General features: G+C 45.0%; 1 protein-coding gene across 2 annotated transcripts in view; it reads left to right on the top strand.

Moving 5' to 3' along the window:
- The first annotated feature begins 1971 nt into the window (after window positions 1-1971).
- Window positions 1972-21309, top strand: part of FUBP3 (far upstream element binding protein 3) — a 49402-nt gene continuing 30064 nt past the window's right edge. Inside the window, exons 1-2 of one of the 2 annotated variants that reach the window (XM_082657026.1) lie at window positions 1972-2118; window positions 13903-14008. In XM_082657026.1, the coding sequence (XP_082513152.1) occupies window positions 2035-2118; window positions 13903-14008 (190 nt within the window). In that variant the 5' untranslated portion in view covers window positions 1972-2034. The remainder of the gene's footprint in view (window positions 2119-13902; window positions 14009-21309) is intronic. The other variant, XM_082657027.1, reaches the window with a different exon arrangement.

Here is a 21309-nt window from a genome sequence, read left to right as displayed (position 1 = left end):
TACGGTGTTAGTAGAACATAGAGCACTGGACCTGACTGGGTCTGGGTCATCCTCCTCTTTGATGCCCCCAGAAACAAGTGAGTTGCCCAGAGTTACTCAACAACTAAAAGGGGGAAGAACCAGAACCTCATCCTCTTACTTAGGCATTCTGTGATCTTTGGACCAAACCTTGAACTGTGCCTTATATTTGGGCCAATAACCCTGTTTTCACTCATAGGGAGAGCCAGCCGGAATTTGGATGAACCAACATACTCACCTAAGATTTTTGAAAGTATTCAAAACTCAAGTATCACTGATACTGGGTCAGCAGAACCATCCCTGTTTGGGAAGGTTGATGCCATATCCTTGATTTTTACAAGGATAGCAAATTAAAACACTCAACACACCCAAGCCCGACCACAGATAGATATGTTGGCATGTGTCGGTCCTGCCTCACAATAGCACTTCAACAACAGCAACACCGCCAACTATGTGCTTTCCTACATGGCTCGAAACATTTTGTCCAAAAGCGATACTCTCCAATATTGCAATTTTGCCAGATTCTTTTATTTTACCATAATCTAGGAATTAATCCGATTTGGCTTTATTCAATTCAAAATAAGTTTCCTAAGCACCTAGGGATAAAGGGGAAAATAAGACTCAGTCTCTGCTCTAAAGGAACTCACAGTCTAGTAGTCAATCATTAACAAATGAAGAACTTCTCTTTGATTATTGGCCATTTATTACTCATACTACTTTCCAAAATCTAAAGTTCTCCTATCATGCTGACATGAGAGCTCAAGAGAAGTCACATTGGATTTTACTCCTTTATTTCCCCTTTCTTAGTGCTCATCTTCCTTCATAACTTCAAGATGGGCATAAAATAGTTGACAACATGACTCTCCATTAAATTCGATTCCTTGGCACCATAGAGCTTGGAAATATTAATCATGAGGGCAATCTTGTTAATCCAAAGAGGGGCACCTCTATTTGGAACTGCCACTGGCAAAATGTGTGTCAAGCCCCTAAGTCTTGTTTCTTGGTGGGGGTGGGGGGTAGCTCTTTGCTCATGTGTAAAATCCACCTCAAAAGCTCAAGTGTGTTCCAGCGTTAAGATTCCTTCCCTTGCTTTGAAATATCTATATCTAGTTACCATCATTTTTAAAAGTTACTTATGCATTCCAAGAAGCCCTCTTGCAATACTGTTTTGACTCAGCAGGCAGGGAAGCAATGATGGTCCCGTGGTATTTCCTGTATCCCCAGAGTCCCAGAGTTCGTGAAGGAATGTGTAAGAGGACACCGCGCTGGCTTTCCAGTAGAAGCGCCCTTCCTAAGCTGTGTCGCTAGCCAACCCCAGGTGTGGCATTAGCCCATCCATCCTCGAGGAAAGTGATTACGACGCAAGAACTCGGGCCCAGGACTCTGTAAACGTGGGGCACTATTTTGTGGTGCTGTTCCTTGCCCTCCAGCCTCCCTCTGGGTCCTCACGGTGCCACTTCAAAGCGCTCAGTCCCAGTATTCCTAATCGATGGTCATTTCTGAGAGGGGCAGCCAGGGTGCCGTCTAGGGAAAGCCAGGTCACTCCTCTCTGGGTTTCCAAACGGTCGACAGCCGGACACCTCGCGACACAAACACACACACACACACACACACACACACACACACACACACACACACACACACACACACACACACACACACACACACACACACACACACACACACACACACACACACACACACGCCTCAAGGGTCTGTCACGACATCATCGACGGCCCTGGACCAAACCGCGTCTGGGAATGGCGGGATCGCAACCTATCCCTCGAAACCAGATGGCAGCCTCGCTCGCAGGGCCCGCCTCCCACTTCCGGCCGGACCGCGGTCACGTGTCCTGACCCCGCCCCGCAGACGCGGCTCCTCTCGCGTCGGCGAGCGTCCCGGCTCCCCTTCCGCCGGAAGTGGGGCGACTTTCCCTTTCCGGCTACGGGTCCCCAAGCGGAGCGGGAGGCCCGACGGGGGAGCCGAGAGGCGGCGGCGGCGGCGGCGGGGGCGGTAATGGCGGAGCTGGTGCAGGGGCAGAGCGCTCCGGTGGGGATGAAGGCCGAGGGCTTCGTGGACGCTCTGCACCGGGTCCGGCAGGTACGGGCGCGGCAGGCTGGTAGGAGCATGGGAGCCTGAGGCGGGGCCGGGTCGGGCCTGATGGGGAGAAGGGGGTCCGGCCTGGGGGCGGGAGGTAACCTGGGCTGACGCCCCAGCTGGGCTCGGCCTTTCCTTGTGGCTCCTGCAGCCGAGAGGAGCCGAGGGATGAGGCGCCACTGGGAGGCCCAGGCCCAGCCTGTCGGGCCGGTCTCCCAGGTGCCTGCAGCCGCTGGGAAAGGATTTGTCCAGGACGCCTGGCCCTATCGCGTCCCCACGCCGGGGCTGGACCCGCAGGGCAGCCAGCGTGGGGTTCTGAGGTTTACGGGGGTTGGGGGCTAGGGGAGCTCACGGCGAGGACCCGGTCTAGACAGAAGGGGGCTGTCTCAGACCCAGTAGCTTTTTAAAACTTGGAAAACATCCTCTTCAGACTTATTATATTTCGAGGGTGGAGTGGAAGGAATTCGAGGGTATTTTACTTTCGAGGGTGCTCTGGGAGAGGAGAGAAAGAAAGATGTTAGATAGGTGTGGGTGGTCCATAAGACGTAGAAATTCCTTATGGGCAATAGTTTTTCCTCTTTCAGGGAGCATGTGATATGAAGTCATTCCAGCAGTGAAACTTGACCATCTGACAATGTCGTGCATTTTGTCAGAGTTAAATAAACTGATTTTTAAGAGGTTGCAAGCTTCCCTGGAGAATGCATGTGGGACCTGCCAGAAATACTCTTTGGTTTCTGGTATGATGTTTAGAACAGAACATGTCCTTGTATTGTGTGTGAAGCTTACTGAACTTAAGTGTTAGCTCTAACACTTAAATTTCTTCTGCTGAGTGTCTTATACTCATCGTCTCTTCCTATTTAATTGTAGGCATACTAACGGATACTTTAAAAGTTGGGCTATAACTAATTACTGCTTGATTCCTAACAGAAAGCTACAGGACTCATTGTATTAGAAGAAAGCCTCCACTCGGTCGCTTGAAGATATGGTCTTTACACCTCTTTCCAGTATTCCAGGGGAGGGAACCCTACCTGTTTCCCAGATACTGACTTTTCACTGTAATACTGATGCTCCTATAGACATTACATTGGATCCCAGAAGTTTCCAAACCTGTGGTTCTGCCTAAAATTTTATCCGATGACTTGTTACTTACTGCCTAGGCACCAACCAATATATAGCGAGTATCCATCTTACTTAGACTTCAGAGCCAACCAGTGGCTGTAATGGATGAACAGTGCCATCCAGCTCCCCTTCCAGCACTCTGCTTGCCGGCGTGTTACACTGCTCTCCTCTACAGTACAGGGTCCTGAACCTTGTTTCTCACTGGCTACTAATATGTAATGGCTTTCACTCTGTGCTGATGTGTGACAATCACCTTGTCGGCCTCTGTATCCAGGAAGAATTATAGTCACTACCCTAAAGAGCTCAGATCCTCAGTTTGCAGAAGGCCTGTAGTTGAACATAAAATGAATTTTGAACCATTGAGAAGACTTTCTGCTTCTCTTGAGCCAGTGGTTGAACTCATATTCTTGGACAACCTGCTCAAGAGGGAGGGAGACCCTCTGTTAAATGCTGACCTAATGTGGATTGTTGAAGCAGTGGTGTTTACTACTAGCAGAGGAAACTTCACTGGAAATGTTCCCAGCTCTGAAATGCACCATTGACTGGAGCAGTTGTAAGCCCAATGGAGACAGTGCTGTAAGTGTATTACTTCCGAATATTAACAGCTGGAGGGCGATACTATCTCCAAGGATTTGATGGCCTTTAAAAACTAAAGAAAACACAGGTTTGTGGGTAATTTTAGGTTTATTTATAGATTTGCATTGGGCAAGAATTGAATGTTAGAAATCTAAAATATTGTGTACTTATATCAATAGTAAAGCTTACCTCAGAGGGTCTCATATCATTTGGGCATCTGATGATGGTGGTTCTGCCTTGCCATTGTGTACACAGCATGTTGCAGAAATGTGATTTTCCCCCCAGTAACTGGAGATAAAAGACAGTGCATTTCTTTATTTAAATGATTGGAAAGCTTTCTCTCCTCTTAGGTGTCCTCATAAACACCAGGGGCAGTCTGTAAGGCCCTCGTAAGTTTGTCAGGGAGCAGTAAGCTGTCTGGTGCCCAGTTTACCCAGAATATCACAGCAGAGTCTGAGTTGACCCTGATGGGATTTGAACCTGCAGTTTCTATTAAGTCTGATATGTAGAGTCCAGTACCTAATCCACTAAGCTTCCCTCCTGGCATGTTGAAGCCTCCTTTTGTATCCTTTGGACTCTTTCCAACAAAGGGAGCCAATTGTTGCTGTTGGATCACTCTAAGCATGGTATTCCTAGATCTGAAGGGAGTCTCTGAAGATGTCATGTAAAATTTAAAATTTCTGCAGCAGTGTGAAGTCCAGTGAGCTAATAGTGTTTGGCCAAAGGGATAACATAGCCACTTTGTAGGGAAGTACACAAATGTAGAAATGTGATCTGATTCAGTCCCACTGGTGAAGATCTAAAACTGCTGGGTGTTAAAAAAAAAAAAATCATGTCCAGTTCTCTGAAGTCATTGGCTGGTTAGCAAAAATAAAGTGTTTCTTCAGTTCTTCAACTCGTTGTTTAGAGAGCGCAGGATCCTAATAAGAATGGGATTGGACTTAAAGCCAGATTATCCTGTTCTGTGGCCACACTGCACCTCTAAGCTGACTACTGTCTGTCAGGCTTTCAAGGGGACCTCATGGAGATTATGGATGAGTAGATACAAATCTGTTTTGTTTAGCTTTTCTAAAAATATAAGAGTTCCTGGAAAGCCCACTGCTGATAGTTCAGTAGCATCCATCACCAGGTGCACCCATTCGCATGTTAACAGGACGACGTCACACCACAGTGTACCTCACATTCCCAGCAGCCTTCCTTCCACGAGCTGGACCAGCCGCCTGCCAGTCATCACCCAGATAGGCGTTCTCTTATCAAACTGCTAGGGCTTCTTAGGACTTTAAGCTCCTATTTTGACCTAGACCCAGTCATTGCCTCTGCACTGCATAATTCTAGAGTGTTCTATTCACATAAATACAGTGTTAATTGGTACCTCATGGAGTTGGGCATCATGGTGATTCTGCTCTCAAATGATTGTGACCAAGCCACTGAAGAGTCAGTGGAAAGTAACCTTTGACAGATTTTAAGGCCCAGAGCCTACTCTTTACTAGCACTGTATTTTGGAACTGTTTGGTTGGTGTGGGGCCTCGGAAGTTCCACAGTCCTGCAGAAAATGCTTCCCAGTGCTGCTGTTTCACACTTCGAGCCTGAGCAGTAGATGGTTTGGCACGTGTGCTGTATAGAAACACTACATTTCCTTTAAAAGAATGTGTCTCCACCATTTAAAGAAAAGGCCTGTGTTCATTGACTGTTGAGCACTCTTCGAGAGATGCTGCCTTTGCTCACCTCATAGGTGATGTTTGTGCCTCATGGCAGAGCCACATGTGCTGAATGCTCAGTGGCTTTAAGTTTACTCCACTGAGACTGTCTTAGACGTACCCAGTGGTTGAGTAGCTCAGATCATCATTTCACAAGGGACTAACTCCTGGGTGTACATTCCTTTGAACTTTCTCAGACACTTGAAGAAAACCAGTGTCTGCAGGACATCTGTGGGTTGCTCTGTGTCTTTGCTTTGATGGGACCCAGTAGAGTACCCTACAGAGAGCGAGTTCTTGTTTAAGGGTTTTCATGATGTGACTGAGCCCATTCGGGTCACCGCACTTTTTTTTTTTCTTTCCTGCGGTACGCGGGCCTCTCACTGTTGTGGCCTCTCCCGTTGTGGAGCACAGGCTCCGGACGTGCAGGCCCAGCGGCCATGGCTCACCGGCCCAGCCGCTCCGCGGCATGTGGGATCTTCCCGGACCGGGGCACGAACCCGTGTCCCCTGCATCGGCAGGCGGACTCTCAGCCACTGCGCCCCCAGGGCAGCCCTGGGTCACCGCACTTTAATGGAAGCATGAACTTCATATTTGGTATTGGAAAGTAGATGGTAAATGAACAGTACATTCCACTGTATGCCTCTAACGCTTTTCTGATATTCAGCTGGGACTTCTTTATCTTTCTTTTAAAATCTGATAACCCATGTGTATCATCAAAGTAAGGTTTCTTAAGTCCCAAATAAAAATTTGCATAGACCAGAGTTTTCAGACTGGTGGCTGGAGAAGGCTCAGAGCGGGCCTGCAGGCATGCTTTGTTTGACCACACGCTGCCAACACTTAGAAACTAGAACAATTTCACGTAAAAAGTGAGATTTTTATCTAATACTTGGCCATACTGCTCCCACGTTCTGCGGTGACTTTATTTGGCAGGAGCTGGGTAGCAACTGCCCCTTTGCACGGGGCATTGACTCTTCGAGTTGCCTTTGTTCTCACCACTTTGCTTTTGTTCTGCACTGCCCATCGGGATGCCCAGTCAGCAGCTTTTTTTCTTCATCCTTTTCCAAATTGTGAGCCCATACAATAATTTAAATTTCTAATGGAAAGAGCTCTGGTGGAGAGTTAAGGGATCTGAGTCTCCTGCAAGTAGCTGCATGACCTTGGGCTAGGTTGGCCTTTCCCAGCATTTGATCTACAAGCTGTTCATAGATCTTCCATGGAAAAGGGCTCATGGACAGAGAAGTTTGGGGGATACAGGGTTAAATAAAGGTGAATTGGCTTCTTTACTGCAGGACTTCTCAGAGCCCTTAGTATGCTTCTGTGCATTAAGTCCTACTAGGGTTTGAGATATGCATTGTAAATTTACCCAAGTTCTGTCACTTCATACCCTCTTTTCATAAAACCAAATCACCGTCTGTGGATCAAACTTCAGGAAATATTAAGCTTAGATAATCTCAGTGGTCCCTTCAAGCTCACCAACATTCAGAGCTTCCATCCAGCTAGATCTGAAAAAAGTTTTGGCCGTATTATTTTGGTTTTTACTTTCTGATGTGTTGTGTTGCGTGTCTGTTCAAGCTCCCCTCTCCCTAGCTTTGCTGTGCAATTCTTTAACTCTGTTAATCATCCCTCTTGAAAATGTTTTGCATTTAGAGTTTTGTTTAAAGACACTTGAGAAAGAATAGCCAGTACTTTTGGAGGCATGAACTACATTTTTATCCTAGTATCAGGTGATAGCAGATCTCTTGCAAGACTGAGTAGTGTTCATGGAAATTGTGATGGGGATTGCCTGCTATTGTTTGAGGATCTGCTGAGTCCAAGGCCTCTTGCTGGATGCCGGGCCAGTGTGAAGATAAATAAGACAAGTTTGTTGCTGGTTTTATCTTACCGTGGAATTAGATCCTCACAACAACCGAGTGAAAGGGTTATAATTTTCATTTTATATTTGGAAATAATAAGCCAAAGGGAGATAAAGCAGTATTCTCGGAGGCACACAAACAGTTAATATATGTAGTAGTTCTTGGACCCATGTCTTCTGCATTCTAAGAGGGACTCGGTTCCTTTTCAGAGGTAGTTGGGTAGTTTTCCATCTCAATGAGAATTCTGCAGCAGAATCTTCAAAGCATCAAAGGGATGCTGGTGGAATTAGATGGGACATGGGGAGAAAACTAACGGTCATGTCATCTTGAGGGTCTTTGGAGGGGGATCCTAGCTGGAACAGTATTTCAGCTTGGAGCCTCGCTGGTCATCTGAGCCTTTTTCCGACAGGCTTCTCCACATTCTCTTTAATTTTAGCAAACGTTTAATGAGTGCTTTCTATGTGCCAAACACATTGCTGTGCATTAGGGAAGTTCTTGAACTTGTTTGGGAGCATAGACCTTTTTAAGACTCTTGAAAACTTTGAACCGCTCCTCAGAAATACTTAAATAGTTTTATGTAATTTCAGGAGCTTCATGAATTCTCTAAAGCTAATCCCTGGAGCTCCCAGTCAAGGAACCTTTGTCCTGGCTGGCTGTACCAAGATGATTGAGACAGGTCCGCACCTCAAAGAGCTCCCTGTAATGGGGAGACAGTATAACCAGCAACTTTCTCAGCGAGGTCACGCTACTTAAAGGTAGTTTGTAAAGTGCTTTGCAAACAGATAAGGGAGTATTTAATTCTCCCCAAATGTGGGTGGCATGAAGTTGTCAGCAAAAGCTACTAAGAAGAGCTGATACCTTATTCGATTGACATATAGAATTCCTTGTTTTGGTTAATGCCAGTTAACAGGGCAGAATCAGCCAGGGCCCCATCTCTAATGACAACAATAGCTACCATTCATTGAGCTTGTGTTGTGCTGGGTGCCAGGCAAGGACTTTCGTATAAGTTCTCTCATTTGATGGTTGCAGAATACCCAAGAGGTAGTATAGTGCAGTGGTTATTAAGGCTTTGGATTCAGTCTATATGAGTTCAAGTTCTGCCAATCACTAGCTTAGTGACTTTGGATAAGTTATCTACCATCTTTAAACCTCAGTTTCCTCATCTGTAAAAGGGAGATCATTAATCGTGGCTATATCTATCTATCTATATCTATATAGATAGATACTTTTTTTTTTTTTTTTGGAATAGCTAACATTAGAAGTTAGGAGGTTACCCTTGGGAGGTGGAGGTGGGTAGTGACTGAAGGGATCGTGAGGCAGCTTCGGGGCTGCTGGTTATGTTCTGTTTCTTGATCCGGATGCTAGTTGCACAGGCATTTTAGTACATGAAAATTCAGGCTATCAACTCACCCATGTACTTTTTTTGTATTATTATTTTATTATTTTTTATTATTTTTCAATAGAAGGTTAAACTTAGCAAACATTTCTCGTTCCTTGCCATGTGCCCAGCGTTGTTCTGGGTGCTTTACATTGTTATCTTGGTATCCCCATGGGTACAATTCCAGGCAGACTGGCTCCAGATCCCACAGAATTGAGCTCCTGTCTGAGGTCACCGCGAAGATGAAATGAGGGCACCATCAGGCACTTAGTAAGTGCACAATGAATTTGATACACTGCCGTCTTCATAGTAACCTAGGTAGTGGGTGCAGAGTGAGGACTTGCCTCTGTGCACCGTGGCTCCAGACCTGCCCTCTGAGAGTTGCTCACCCTCAGCCACTGGACTCGACCGCTCTGGCCACATACTGCGTCTTCCTGCTGTGGGGAGTAGAGACTTTCAGTCCAGTCTGTCAATTCGCCAGGGCGGGGCCACCCTGGGTGACTTTAGAGCAGAGGTTCCAGGGAGGCAGGTTGGGTTCCTCCTCCCTAAGTGGTGGTGTGAGCTCTCACCTCTGCTTTAGAATCGACAGTGACTATGTTGAATGACATGGACCCAATCAGCGTGTGGATGACTTGCCGCCACTCAGATAGCTTTGCCTGTTTCCATTTAGTGTAAAGTTTTATTAAATGTGAAGTTGTGGAAATATTCACAGCTTTCTGTTCGGGTTTATAGGGTGAGCTACTCTGATTACAAAACTTAAAGATGTGCCCTGGGAATAAGTAATTGCCATGTTTCCTGACGTTAGTGAATCGTGTACCACCTTTATTATGACTTTTGTCATATCAGTGAACCCTCAGTATTCTATTTACTTTGTATTTTAAAATCATTTTAAATTTAGATTTATTTAAAATATTTTTGAACATTCATCCATGCACCGCCCCGAATTGCTTTGTACTCTTTAGAAAACACTGGTTTAGTTCATCCCTGCATTTTACAGGGAGCGAGACCACTGAAGGTCTTGCCCAAGGTCGTACACCGGAAGAGCCAGCTGGAAAACCAGGACTCCTGACTGATTCCTGGTCCAGTGCTCCGCTCCTCCACATTTCCACTGACTACTGGCAGTGGAGGTTAAATGTCTATGACGTTGATTTATATTTCATCTATTAGCTGTGCTGGAAATAGCATAGGTAGTGAGGTAACCCATTCTTGCTGCCTCCCCCCAGAAAGGGGGGAAAGTGAATCAAGTAGCAGAAAATCGGTAGCAGCGTCCCCTCAAGGTCTTGCTTTCAGATAAGCAGTGGAGTGGCCTTGGTTTTCCTGGAATATCGTGGCTTCTGTGACTATTTTCTGGCCTACACCATTATTAACTGAAAATGTACCTCACTTCCCTTAAGCAGCTACTGTTCAGAATGGTCAGTCATGGACGTGAGGAATTACTTGACTTCTGTGTACTGGAAATCATTAGGTTTTAAGTCCTCGGGAAGTGACTATGTTTAAGAAAGTATTAGGTGGAGGAAAGAGAGTTAGCCTAGTGCTGTGGTCAGTAGCATGGACTCTGGAGTCAGGCAGGCCTGGGCTTCAATGCTGTTTCTGCCATTTATAAGATGTGTGACTTTGGGCAGGTCACTCAGCCTCTCTGAGCGTCACTTTTCCTTGTCCTAAAGTGAAAATAATACTACTAACCTCCTAAAGAATCATCATGAGGAATAAATGAGATAGCATCTTTAAAATGTTCTTAGCAGAGTGCCTACACATAGTAAGCACTCATTGAATTTTTTTTTTTTTTTTTTTTTACTCATTGAATTTTAACTCATTATTTTAGTAGGCATTTAAAATCATGTCTTAGAACAAGGCTGCATTTGTATGAATAAAGGAATACATTGTTTCTTTATAGCATATTGTAATATATAATGTGATATCAATGTAAGTTATGGTATAATTGTATATTATAACGTTAAACTCACATCTAACATTTGTTTAGCCGCAGTTCAAATGCAGTTATTGACTTCAGAGCTACACCTCTTAACCATTATCCTGTAATGCTTTTCTCTTAGTGAAAATTTCCCAAATTATAGATAACCTGAGGCAAACATGATTTAAAAACAAATCCGAAATCCTCAGTCACATTTTAGAAGGTCGCATGTTGATTTAATCAAAATTAGGAATAGAAAACTATTGTGACACTTCTGGCATATCAGCTTTGGGGGAAAAAATTACGTTCCAGCAGTATATGAAACATACCATATAAATTATAAGGAACGCCAAGGACTCAGGAATGACATCTGAGCTAATTTGGAAGGGAGGGAAGAGGTCTGGAAGCTAAGAGGTCTCATCAGAAGAGGGTAGAGAGAGTGCCAGATATGTAGAGCTTACATTTAGGGTCCTGTCTTTGAGGGTGATCTGACATGCACACTACTGGGGGACTCCACTGATAGTCATAACCTTTTCTCTCGTGTTTTGGGGTCGTCGTTACTGTCTCTTGCCAATGTTTTGGTCTGTCTTCAAACAGACAACTGGGCCAGTAATCTTGAAAACCCTCACATTGGCCATTTACTGCTCAGTTTATTGGGCAGACGAAAGGGTCTCGGTGGGGCATAAGCCACTGCAGTGTTCTCACCTTTTAATCTGCCTGCTTCCCGAGCTGAGTCCTTAAAGATAAGTTTTGCATCTTAAGTAAGTAACCAACCTCCACAAGCTTATCCAAATCACATACAGAGAGCAAGGTTGAAAGCTGGTGGTAGAATGCTGTTAGGCGAGATTTATACAGTATTCTGTTTTAGAGCAAATGCCCACTTGCCTTGAAATCTGAATATAAGAGATGGGGTTTCTATCAGCAGTCTTAGTATTTTAATTATTTAACTTAAAATAGTGTTTTTCAACAAGCACCTGTCCAGGCTACCACCATCTGTAGCCTAGACAGGGCAAACATTTTCTTCAAAAGTCCATAGTGGGAATTCCCTGGTGGTCCAGTGGTTAGGACTCCGCGCTTTCACTGCCAAGGGCCCAGGTTCAGTCCCTTTTTGGGGAACTGAGATCCCACAAGCCGCGTGGTGCGGCCAAAAAAAAAAAGTTCAGGTAGTAAATTTTATATATATATACATATATATACACACACACACACACACACACACACACACACACACACACACTCTGCACACCATATGATCTCTGTGAATGGGTGTGGCTGTGTTCTAATAAAACTTTATTTACCAAAGCAGGTAGTTCACCAGCTGGGGTTTGCTGACTCCTGGCCTAGAATACCTCCTAAATGGTCCTGCTACTCTTGTCCCCTTAGAATCTATTGATATTTTCCTTGTCCAGGGGCATTTTTTAAAATCATAACTCAGCAGGTTACTCCCCTTACTAAGCCTTGTAGTTGCTTTCCATCACCCTTCATATAAAATCCAAGCCCCAGAATTCCCTGGTGGTCCAGTGGTTAGGACTCCATGCTTCCACTGCAGGGGGGCACAGGCTCCATCCCTGGTCAGGGAGCTAAGATCCTGCAAACTGCGAGGTGCAGCTAAATACATACGTAAACATAAATAAATAAATAAGTGAATAAATCCAAGCCCCTTCCCATGACCTCTGAAGCCCTATGTGAACTGCCCTTGCCCACCCCTTGGAACACATCTAGTTCCTTCTGTTCTAGTGACGTCAGCTTACCTATCAAGCTTTCTCCTGCCTCAGGGCCTTTGTACAAGCTGTTCCCTCTGCCTAGAATGCTCTTCCTCATCATTTAGGTGTCAGATCACATCTCACCTCACAGCAGCCTTCCCTGATCACCCTGTTTAAAGTAGCTCTCCTGAGGACTCTGTATGTCCTTGTCTTCTCTTATTAGTATCATGCTTATCACCAGCTGAAATGATCAGTTTACTGATTAGCTTGTGTACCTGTGACTCCCCACTGACTGCCGACTCTGGGAGGGTAAGGACCTGCTTATTCTTGTTCACTGCAGAGCCCAGGACATAGACACTCAGCACTTGTTGGGTGAGTGGCCTTCTTTTACAGCCCTGGTATTTGTGAAGGGCTGGTATCTTTCTCGTGTACAGAGCTCCTTTGTGTTCAGAGAATGTTGTTATCTCTTCAAAAACTATGAAGCAGATGGTATTATACCCAGAGGATCTTAGGCAGAGAGGAAGGGGACTTACCCAACACCGCAGAACTAGGAAATGAAAAGGACGAGACCTGACCCAGGATACCTGACATTTAAATTCTGCCTTAGGTTTTGAGTATCATGATTGTCTTTGGTTGTTTATTTGTTTAATTTATGTTGGTCCCAGAAAGTCTCAGAATTCTGGGCACATTTGAACAACCTCAGGAAAACTACCACTGAAGACATAGGTCTGGGACATCTCTGCTGGCTGCCCTTAATCCACCCTTGCTTGTTAGGCTTAACTGAGGGACTAACATCAAGACCAGTTGTAAATATTCCTTCGATTAAATCAAAGAGTTAATTTATTGTGAAAATCAAGTTTAATTCCTAATGGAAACAAAGCAGATAAGTGTAGGAAGCTCTACATAGCATTTGTTTCTAGGGGAAAAATTGAATAGCTATGTTCTGTTCTTTGATGATGAATGTTAGAAGTTAGAATAGCTCTCAGAGGTTATCTCGGTTTCTCCAGCACAGGAATCCTTCCAAACTAGTCTGGACAGATGGTCATCCCCCTGCTGTTTGAACTTCCAGTGAAGAGCAGCCTGTTGTTTTACGTTTCTGTAGATCGCATCATCACTTCATAGGGGTTAAAGTCAATAGGACGAATATATACCTAAAGAGCTGTCAACATTTGAGCAAACATGGCCTTTTAAATATTGCTGCGGAATTTGTTCCTTAAGGGAATCCTGTGCTGAAACCTTGAACAAAGTTCTTCATATTCTTGGCCTGCTTTTTTCCTTAAAATGTGGTATATATTTTAAGTGATGACTTGAAAATTTGCTTGTAGAAGACACATTTTTGGAAGTATCATTTCTAAAGACACATTATTACTAAGACCAAAAGGGAACTCAGTTAATAGTGCAGAGTCCATGTCCTGTCACAACATTGCTTTACGTTAATCTCCATCGGGGGGAGAAATGGGGTAACAGCCCTTTAAAGAAGACTCTTGTCTTTCTCCCTCGATGGAGCCATGATTTGTTACTGAGTATTTAAATCTGATTCTCTCTGTAGATTGCTGCTAAAATTGATTCAATTCCTCACTTGAATAATTCCACACCTCTAGTGGACCCCTCAGTGTATGGCTATGGAGTACAAAAACGGCCCTTGGATGATGGAGGTAAGTTGCTGTAAATATCTTTGCCTTTCAGGTGGTAGTGAACCTGCCAGTTAAGTTGGAGTCTATGTCAGCCATTTCCTTAACAGCTTTCTCCAGCGTCACTCTCTGAAGAAGAATGCTTGTGGGGAAGTATTTAAGATGATTTTCCTCAGCAGTTCTACGGTATTTGAGTTCTTACTTGCCTTGATAATACGGGAAGTCTTTTCGGCTGGGCTGTAAGGTAAAAGACAGTCTTCGAGCATCAGCTTGGAAATAATTGGACTGATTCGAGAGTTTTGCTTGATTTAGTCCTCATTATTCCTCAGTGCACACGTGGGAATTGAAGTTCCCACTTTCCTCCAAAGAAAAGCTGAGATTTGGTGCATGGCCCTGTGGAGGCTGTGGCTACATACTGACCTTAAAGAAAGGAAAGGGGAGTGATGACCTTTTTTCCGTTTATCTGCTGGGTTTTTTCCACCATTCCCATTTATAACAGGCTCTTTCTAGCAGCATCCATTTTTCTTTCATTCATTCTTCGTTTATTTCATTGGTTTGTTGATGTACCCTACTCATCCCCAAGAGAATTTGAGACCACTTAGAAGTGCGTCGTTACTAGCACTTTGGCAAAGAGTATCAGATGTGTTTCTGCAGAGAACTTGGACTTCCTTTATCATATTTCATCTCCCACAAAGTAGCTCTGTAAAAGGGATTCTGAAATACACTAGATGGCACGTGAATATGCACGTAGTGGGTGAGCCAGTGTCTTCTCTTCCTGTCCTCAATCTGCATACGTACCCAGCCACGTATGTGTGTTCATATTTCTGTGATACCTTATTAAGTGAAAAACAGTCAAGGTATACAACAGTATATATTTTGTAATCTCCTTTCCCAAAAAAAAGTGCATGTTTTATGTTCATAGAAAAAATGTAGTTTGGCATGACTAATTGCTCTGGTCTCTTTGGAGATTCTAAAAGAGAGATCGCCATCGTTTTTTTAAGTGGGAACCTTTTTGGAATAATTACATAGACTCACACGGTGCAGATTTTAATGGAACAACCCGCAATTTGGGTGTAAAAGTTCTTGTCTATTTAAAAATATTATTAATGTTTATGGTCACTCACAGAAAATCTACCACAGGGCCACTGGAACTAAGGTGAACATTTACACTGCTACTCTGAAACGGTATCTTGCGATCATCTTATATTTGATTGGCATTAGTGATTTCTTAGACCAAACATGAGTGATTGCATTATCTACATTTTTGCTTTAGCAAAAAGCTGTCATGCAAAGCAACCTTTTTTACCTTTTCGGGGCAATCATGTTTCAGTTCCTCTTATGGGACATCAATATAAAAATAACAGTAAGTTGTCTGGCTCTGAGCATATGTCTCATTAATGGACAGTGTGTCTCTCTGGCCCACCATTTCCAGAAATTGAGATCAATACATTCCACAACTCTCAGCCTTGTTTTCACCCACCGCGTGGAGTTGAAGTGTAAAACTTGTGCCCACAGAGAAGAGTATCACTATGTCCTTTGCATAATGAATGCCTGAAAATTTGCAAATGAAACCTCTGGCATCTTGCAGGCTTTTTTTCTCCCATTAATCCTTTGCACACCCATTTGAAAGAATGTTGCTCGTTAAGTCACCAGTCAGTCCAGAGTCTCACTTGAAACTCCAGTTCATTATTATATGTGTATCGTCACCTTTTTTTTTTTTTTGAGAACCATAATTTTTTGCATTTTGGGGGACTAAGTTCTTGTGATTAGAGAATAAATACACTTTTTCTCTTTCCTCCCCCCAAATATTAAGTCTCCTTTAGTAGGAAAGAACCGAGAGAGACCCTTTCCGCCTTGAACCGCGTCTCCTGTCATCCCCAGGCCTGTGTTTTACCATGACGACAGACTGTTTTTGAAGTATGAGAAATTTCTCTCAGGCCTTTTACGTTCTACATAACGGTTTGATAAAGTTAATCCTCTCTTCTGTTTAAATAACAGAATTACACAAATTGTTTGTTTTTCTCCAAGTTGGTCTCTTTGTGTAGAGTTTGAGATTTGCTGTGGACCTTAAGGAGAGCTGGGCATCTGGGGCCTGCCCCAGCCTCTTGTCAGTTGTCTCCTGACAGGGGTGAGGTCACTGGGCCAGTTCTGTTCTCTTGAATAAATATGTGGATAAACAGACCCTGTCAAGGAAAGTGATGTTCGTGTTTACCCAACAGCTTTCTAAGGGTCACAGGCTTGCTGTTTGTGAGATGAAAGTTTAGAAAAGCAGAGACGAACAACAAGCAGGAATGCCGGCACTTTTTTCTTAGCAATAAAGATTTCCGAGGGCTTTGCAGTTTTTTGTTTGTTTTGGCTTGGGATTTTTTGAGGGACATTCATCAGATCACCTCTTTAGCAATATGAACTTGCAGACTTTCCCGTGAAGCCAGGTTCTTTGACCTCTGGGAGGTTAAAGTTCAGTCCCCTAGAAGTTTTTGGAGGTGTTATTTGGGTCTGTTTAAAGGTACTTCAACTCTTAAGTCAACCATAAAGAACCTTAACATAGGGCTTACTCAGGACATGGAGACGTGCAAACACGTGTATGAATGGGAGGATTTTTTAAAGTGCTAGGCAGTAAAACAGGAGGAAAGCGATTTGAGTTCGTTGTGTTCTGATGTAGAAAGCGATTTGGGTTAGTTGTGTTCCAAGGCAGTGGTGAGTTGTCCGTCAAGCTGCCAGTTCATGAGCTCACCTGGAACCCAGCAGGAGCTTTGCACCCAGCGTCCAGAGCCTGCCTCGGTCCCTGATCTGGGAAGAGCAGTCATCCTGCTGCCCTCCCACCCTGGGTCAGGTCATTTTCGCTGTCAGCGTCTTCCGTCTTGGCACCCACGCTTTCTCACGGTTTTTGAGGTGCACCCTGCGGATTCGAGAAGCTCCCTGCTGGTCTTGGTGTGACAGTGGTTCCATCCAGTACTTTCTTCATGCTTCTGCTGGAGCCCATCGAACCAGTTCCATCCCTCTGCTCTATGACTTGTGGCAGCTTCTGGTAACCGGGGGGCCCAGCCCTTCCTAACCTGGCCACCGCCTCCTGCCCTTCCAGTCTCGCTCCCCCGTTCTGTGCTCTGCAGCGGCCTAGTCAGCTTCCTTCTCTTTGCTCTTCCAGAGACACTTCCCCCATCCCAGCCCTTTACCTGACTGACTCCTGCTCACGCTCAGTCTCGGATGTGATGTGACTCCCTCCTGGCAACCTGTTCTCATCCTCACCTTTTGACTTTCTTCAGTGCCCCGCTCGCCTGCCCTCTCAGGGTGCCCCCTCCCTTCTTTCGTTTCCTTCGTCCCCTTTACTCCTCCCTCCCTCCCTGTTCCCCCTCTTCCTCCCGTTCTCACACGCCCACCTCATCGGGAAATAATAAATGGCACTCTGCTCTGAACTTCGACAGCAGTTCACTTGTCCCCTCCTTGGGGCGCATTTCATCTTCTTTATTCTGCAGGTGACGGGACGTCACGTCCCTCTCCTACCAGATTCCACGTGCCATGATCATAAAGACAGTTTATTTCCCTACCTACCTCATGCAGTGAGTGAATAAATGCTTGATACCTGAGTTCTCCCTCTGTGTATCCTATGATAGCATTTAGGAAATTGTGTGAAAAGGAAGCTCCAGATTTAAGAGAGTAGTATTAGCTCACTGATGTAGAAATGCAAGTTTAACTTTCATCTAAATCAGAAGTTGGCAGGCTTTTTCTTAAAGGGCCACGTAGTAAATATTATAGGCTTTCAGGCCGTATGGTCTCTGCCCCACCCACTCAGCTCTGCCATTGGCACTCGAAAGCAGCCTTAGACAGTACGTATACAAATGAGCATGGCTGTGTGCCAATAACTGGTTGTTTACAGAAGTGGAAAGCTGGCCCTCAGGCGTCGTTTGCCAACCTCTGATCTCAAATCAGCCTTGTCAAATGATTAACTCTAATACTTGCTTACTCGTCAGTTAGGAAGGTGTACAGAGGGTCCCCACTCCCCTAATTTCCTTAAACAAATCTCCTTGTCTCAGGTTCCACTCTCTGTCTTGACTGCTGGAGAAAACAAGTGGTTTCTACTCTTTACGTAGGGCTGGTTGACAGATGGAAAAGGCACTCTTCCCATTGTCCCCGCCATATTTCGAGGGGCAATGAAAGCATCTTCTCCAGTTTTATTTTTTTTTTACTCTGGGAGAGTTTTAGGTAATCACGTCCCCTTGAGCTCTTTTAGTTCAAACAGACCACACTCTCTTCCTGTCTAATCTGTAAAGAGTGGCACCAAAATCAGAACTTGGGGTGAATAAAGCACCATTCCTGCCATTGCAAAGGGTTGGGGTTGGGGGGCAGGGAGTGTTATGCTAGTGACTTTGAAAATATGCCTGTCTTTTCTACCAGAGACTTTGATACTTACGTAATACCATCTTAGCTTTACCACACTTTCTGGTCTTCTTGTGGAATGAAGGAAGGAGAATTTTTAGGGGTACTACCAAATGAATGATTTACAGGAAGATTGGAATAGAATATCTCTATGGTCCTTTGCAAGTTTTATTTCAGCACTTGTGGCATAGGGCAAGGAGAAGGAGGAAAAAAGAGTGAGGAGGAAAGAATGTTTTAAATTCCAGACTTTCAGAGAGAGAAGGGGGATGAGAGGTGCCCGTGCTCGGGAGTGGCGAGGGCCAGTGTGCCTGCAGCTGCGTGGCAGGGGCGTCCGTGCAGCTGCAGGCACGGAGCCTGCACCACCTCAGGCAGGATCCTGCAAGGGCCAGAGCCTCTGCTTTGGGAAGAGAGAAAAGTGCATCTCAGAGATGCTCATACTCTCCCTGTATGGAGGGTAATAATGATGCTGCAGGGGTGAAGAGCCAAGACTAAAACCCGGTCCCTGAGGGTTGGAGGGGGTGGGGGAAGATCTGCCTTTTACAAAGTAGGGAAAGTAAATCAGGGGTGTTGTCAAGCAGTAGACTTCAAGCCGGGGTGCATGATGTCCTCCCAGGGTTAGGTGGGTGTGGACAGGTTCACGGGATCCTTCTCCAGCTCTTACGCTTCTGTGCACCCTCTCCCCTAAAATGGATCTCTCTGAGAATTGTGTCTCTGCTGGGGATGCCACGTGGGCCTTCTCCTTTCCACGCCCCTTTTCACGTCACCCTTCTTTAGTTTATGGCGGTTTGTCACCAAGAGCGGTGAAATCCTCAACTGCCTCAAGAGGGGTGAGTCCGGGATCCTGAGTGGGGAATCCCAAGACGATAAAAGCATGAGAGTCTTGGTAAGAAGATTTTTATTTTATCCAGGTAACAGCTCATGGCAGAGGCTCACGCTGTCCCCTCCTCCCCTCCACCTGACCCGTCCGTTTTAGGATTGTAATTCAGAAGTGAGTTGTCGTCACGTGAGTGCATATTAACACATGTGTGAGTTGGAAAAGGGAAGTGAGTTTTTTTTCCTGGCAGAGTATGATCTGACTGGTTGGTTTGACAGTTGGCTTAGCCAAGTAGATGAAATCGTAGACATCTTCCATGAAGACAAGTGAGCTAAATCTGCAGTATCAGTGTTGCAGCAGAGACATAACTGAAGCCATGTGCAATACCTGACATATTATTTGCACCCATTAACCTAGGAAAATAACTTAATTGTCAAATCAAAAGGGTTTCATAGTTTTTCAAAATTCTTTTAGGGAATATATGACCCAGAGTGGTTCTTGACCCTGGCTGTATGTGAAAACCACCTGATTAGCTTTTTTAAAAAATTTTATTTATTTTTTATTTTTATTTTTGGCTGCATTGGGGTTCATGGCTGTGTGTGGGCTTTCTCTGGTTGTGGCGAGCGGAGGCTACTCTTCATTGTGGTGCGCGGGCTTCTCATTGCGGCGGCTTCTCTTGTTGTGGAGCACGGGCTCTAGGTGCGTGGGCTTCAGTAGTTGTGGCATGCGGGATTTGGAGCACAGGCTCAGTAGTTGTGGCGCACGGGTTTAGTTGCTCCGCGGCATGTGGGATCTTCTTGGACCAGGGCTCGAACCTGTGTCCACTGCATTGGCAGGCGGATTCTTAATCACTGCGCCACCAGGGAAGCCCCTTGATGAGCTTTTTGCAAAACTAAATATGCACTTACCATTCAGGCCACGGTTACACTCCTGGGCATTTATCCCCAAGAAAAGAAAACTTGTGTTGACACAAAAACTTGCCCACACATCTTCATAGCAGCTTTATTCATAATAGCCCCAAACTGAAGCCCAGATGTCCTTCAACAGGTGACTGGTTAACAACCTGGTACCTCCATGGTCTCCATGGAATACCACTCAGCAGTATAAAGGAACAGACTGTTGATACCTGCAGCCACCTGGATGGATCCCTAGGAAATTACGCCGAGTGAAAAAAGCCAACCCCAAAAGGTTACATACTGTATGATCCCACTTACATGACATTTTTGGAACGGCAAATAGATCAGTGATCGCCAGGGTTTAGAGATGGAGTGGTGGGAGGGCCCGTACAGAATAAGAAGAGGCCGGAAGGAGCCCTGGAGCCTGAACTCCTTATTGTAGAGGTGTCTGGAGAAGTGGTTTGACCAAGGGCGGGTACCTGATAAGTGGCAGAAGGAAGACTTGAAACTGGGTCCCTGTCTCATATGCTGTAATAGGGAATGCTTGAGAATGGAGACTCCAGAGTCTGAGTTTGGGGTTTGAATCCCAGCTCTGCGTGGTATTAGCTGTGTGGCTTTGGGCAGCTTGCTTTACTTCTCTAAGTCTGTTTCCTCACCTGTAAAATGGAGATCATATTTACCTCATGAAATTATCATCAGGATCGTAAGAAGTGATTTTCACACTTTTAAAGTACTACTTACAATGTAAGAAATACTCATATCTCCCTCCATCAGAACTAGTGACTACACACATACTAAAATCACGTGTGTAATTGAAATTAAAACTTTATGAAATACGTATCTTTAGTATCCATGGTCCCTTCAGTTTTCTATTTCATTTTTAATAAAGCTGGTCATGACCCCCTAAATTGATTTCATAGCCGCTGGATGAAATGAAAATAAGGCACAGTACTGTAAACAAGTATCATACCCTTTATTTTTCCTCTTAATTTTTCTCCCGAGACCCTTGGGTGGGCACTGGAACTGGGGAGGGGTGCAGGTGGGGTTCCTAACACCTCTGCACTCCTGGAGACCAGGGTAGGTTGCTGCTTTCCCCATGAGACTCTCACCTTGAAGGCAAAGATGACCTCGTTCACCATTTCACGCCCAGGACCCGGCACAGTGCCCAGCGCCTGAAAGGCATGACGGTTCAGAGGTCACGTGGGCACGGGCACTCGCTCACCTGTGCCCTTTTCTGAGGG

This window comes from Grampus griseus, assembly GCF_964374135.1.
Source record: "Grampus griseus genome assembly, chromosome: 6".
In the NCBI taxonomy this organism is placed as follows: domain Eukaryota; kingdom Metazoa; phylum Chordata; class Mammalia; order Artiodactyla; family Delphinidae; genus Grampus; species Grampus griseus.
The sequence above is the reverse complement of the archived record's forward strand: the minus strand, read 5'-3'. Positions and strand labels throughout refer to the sequence as shown.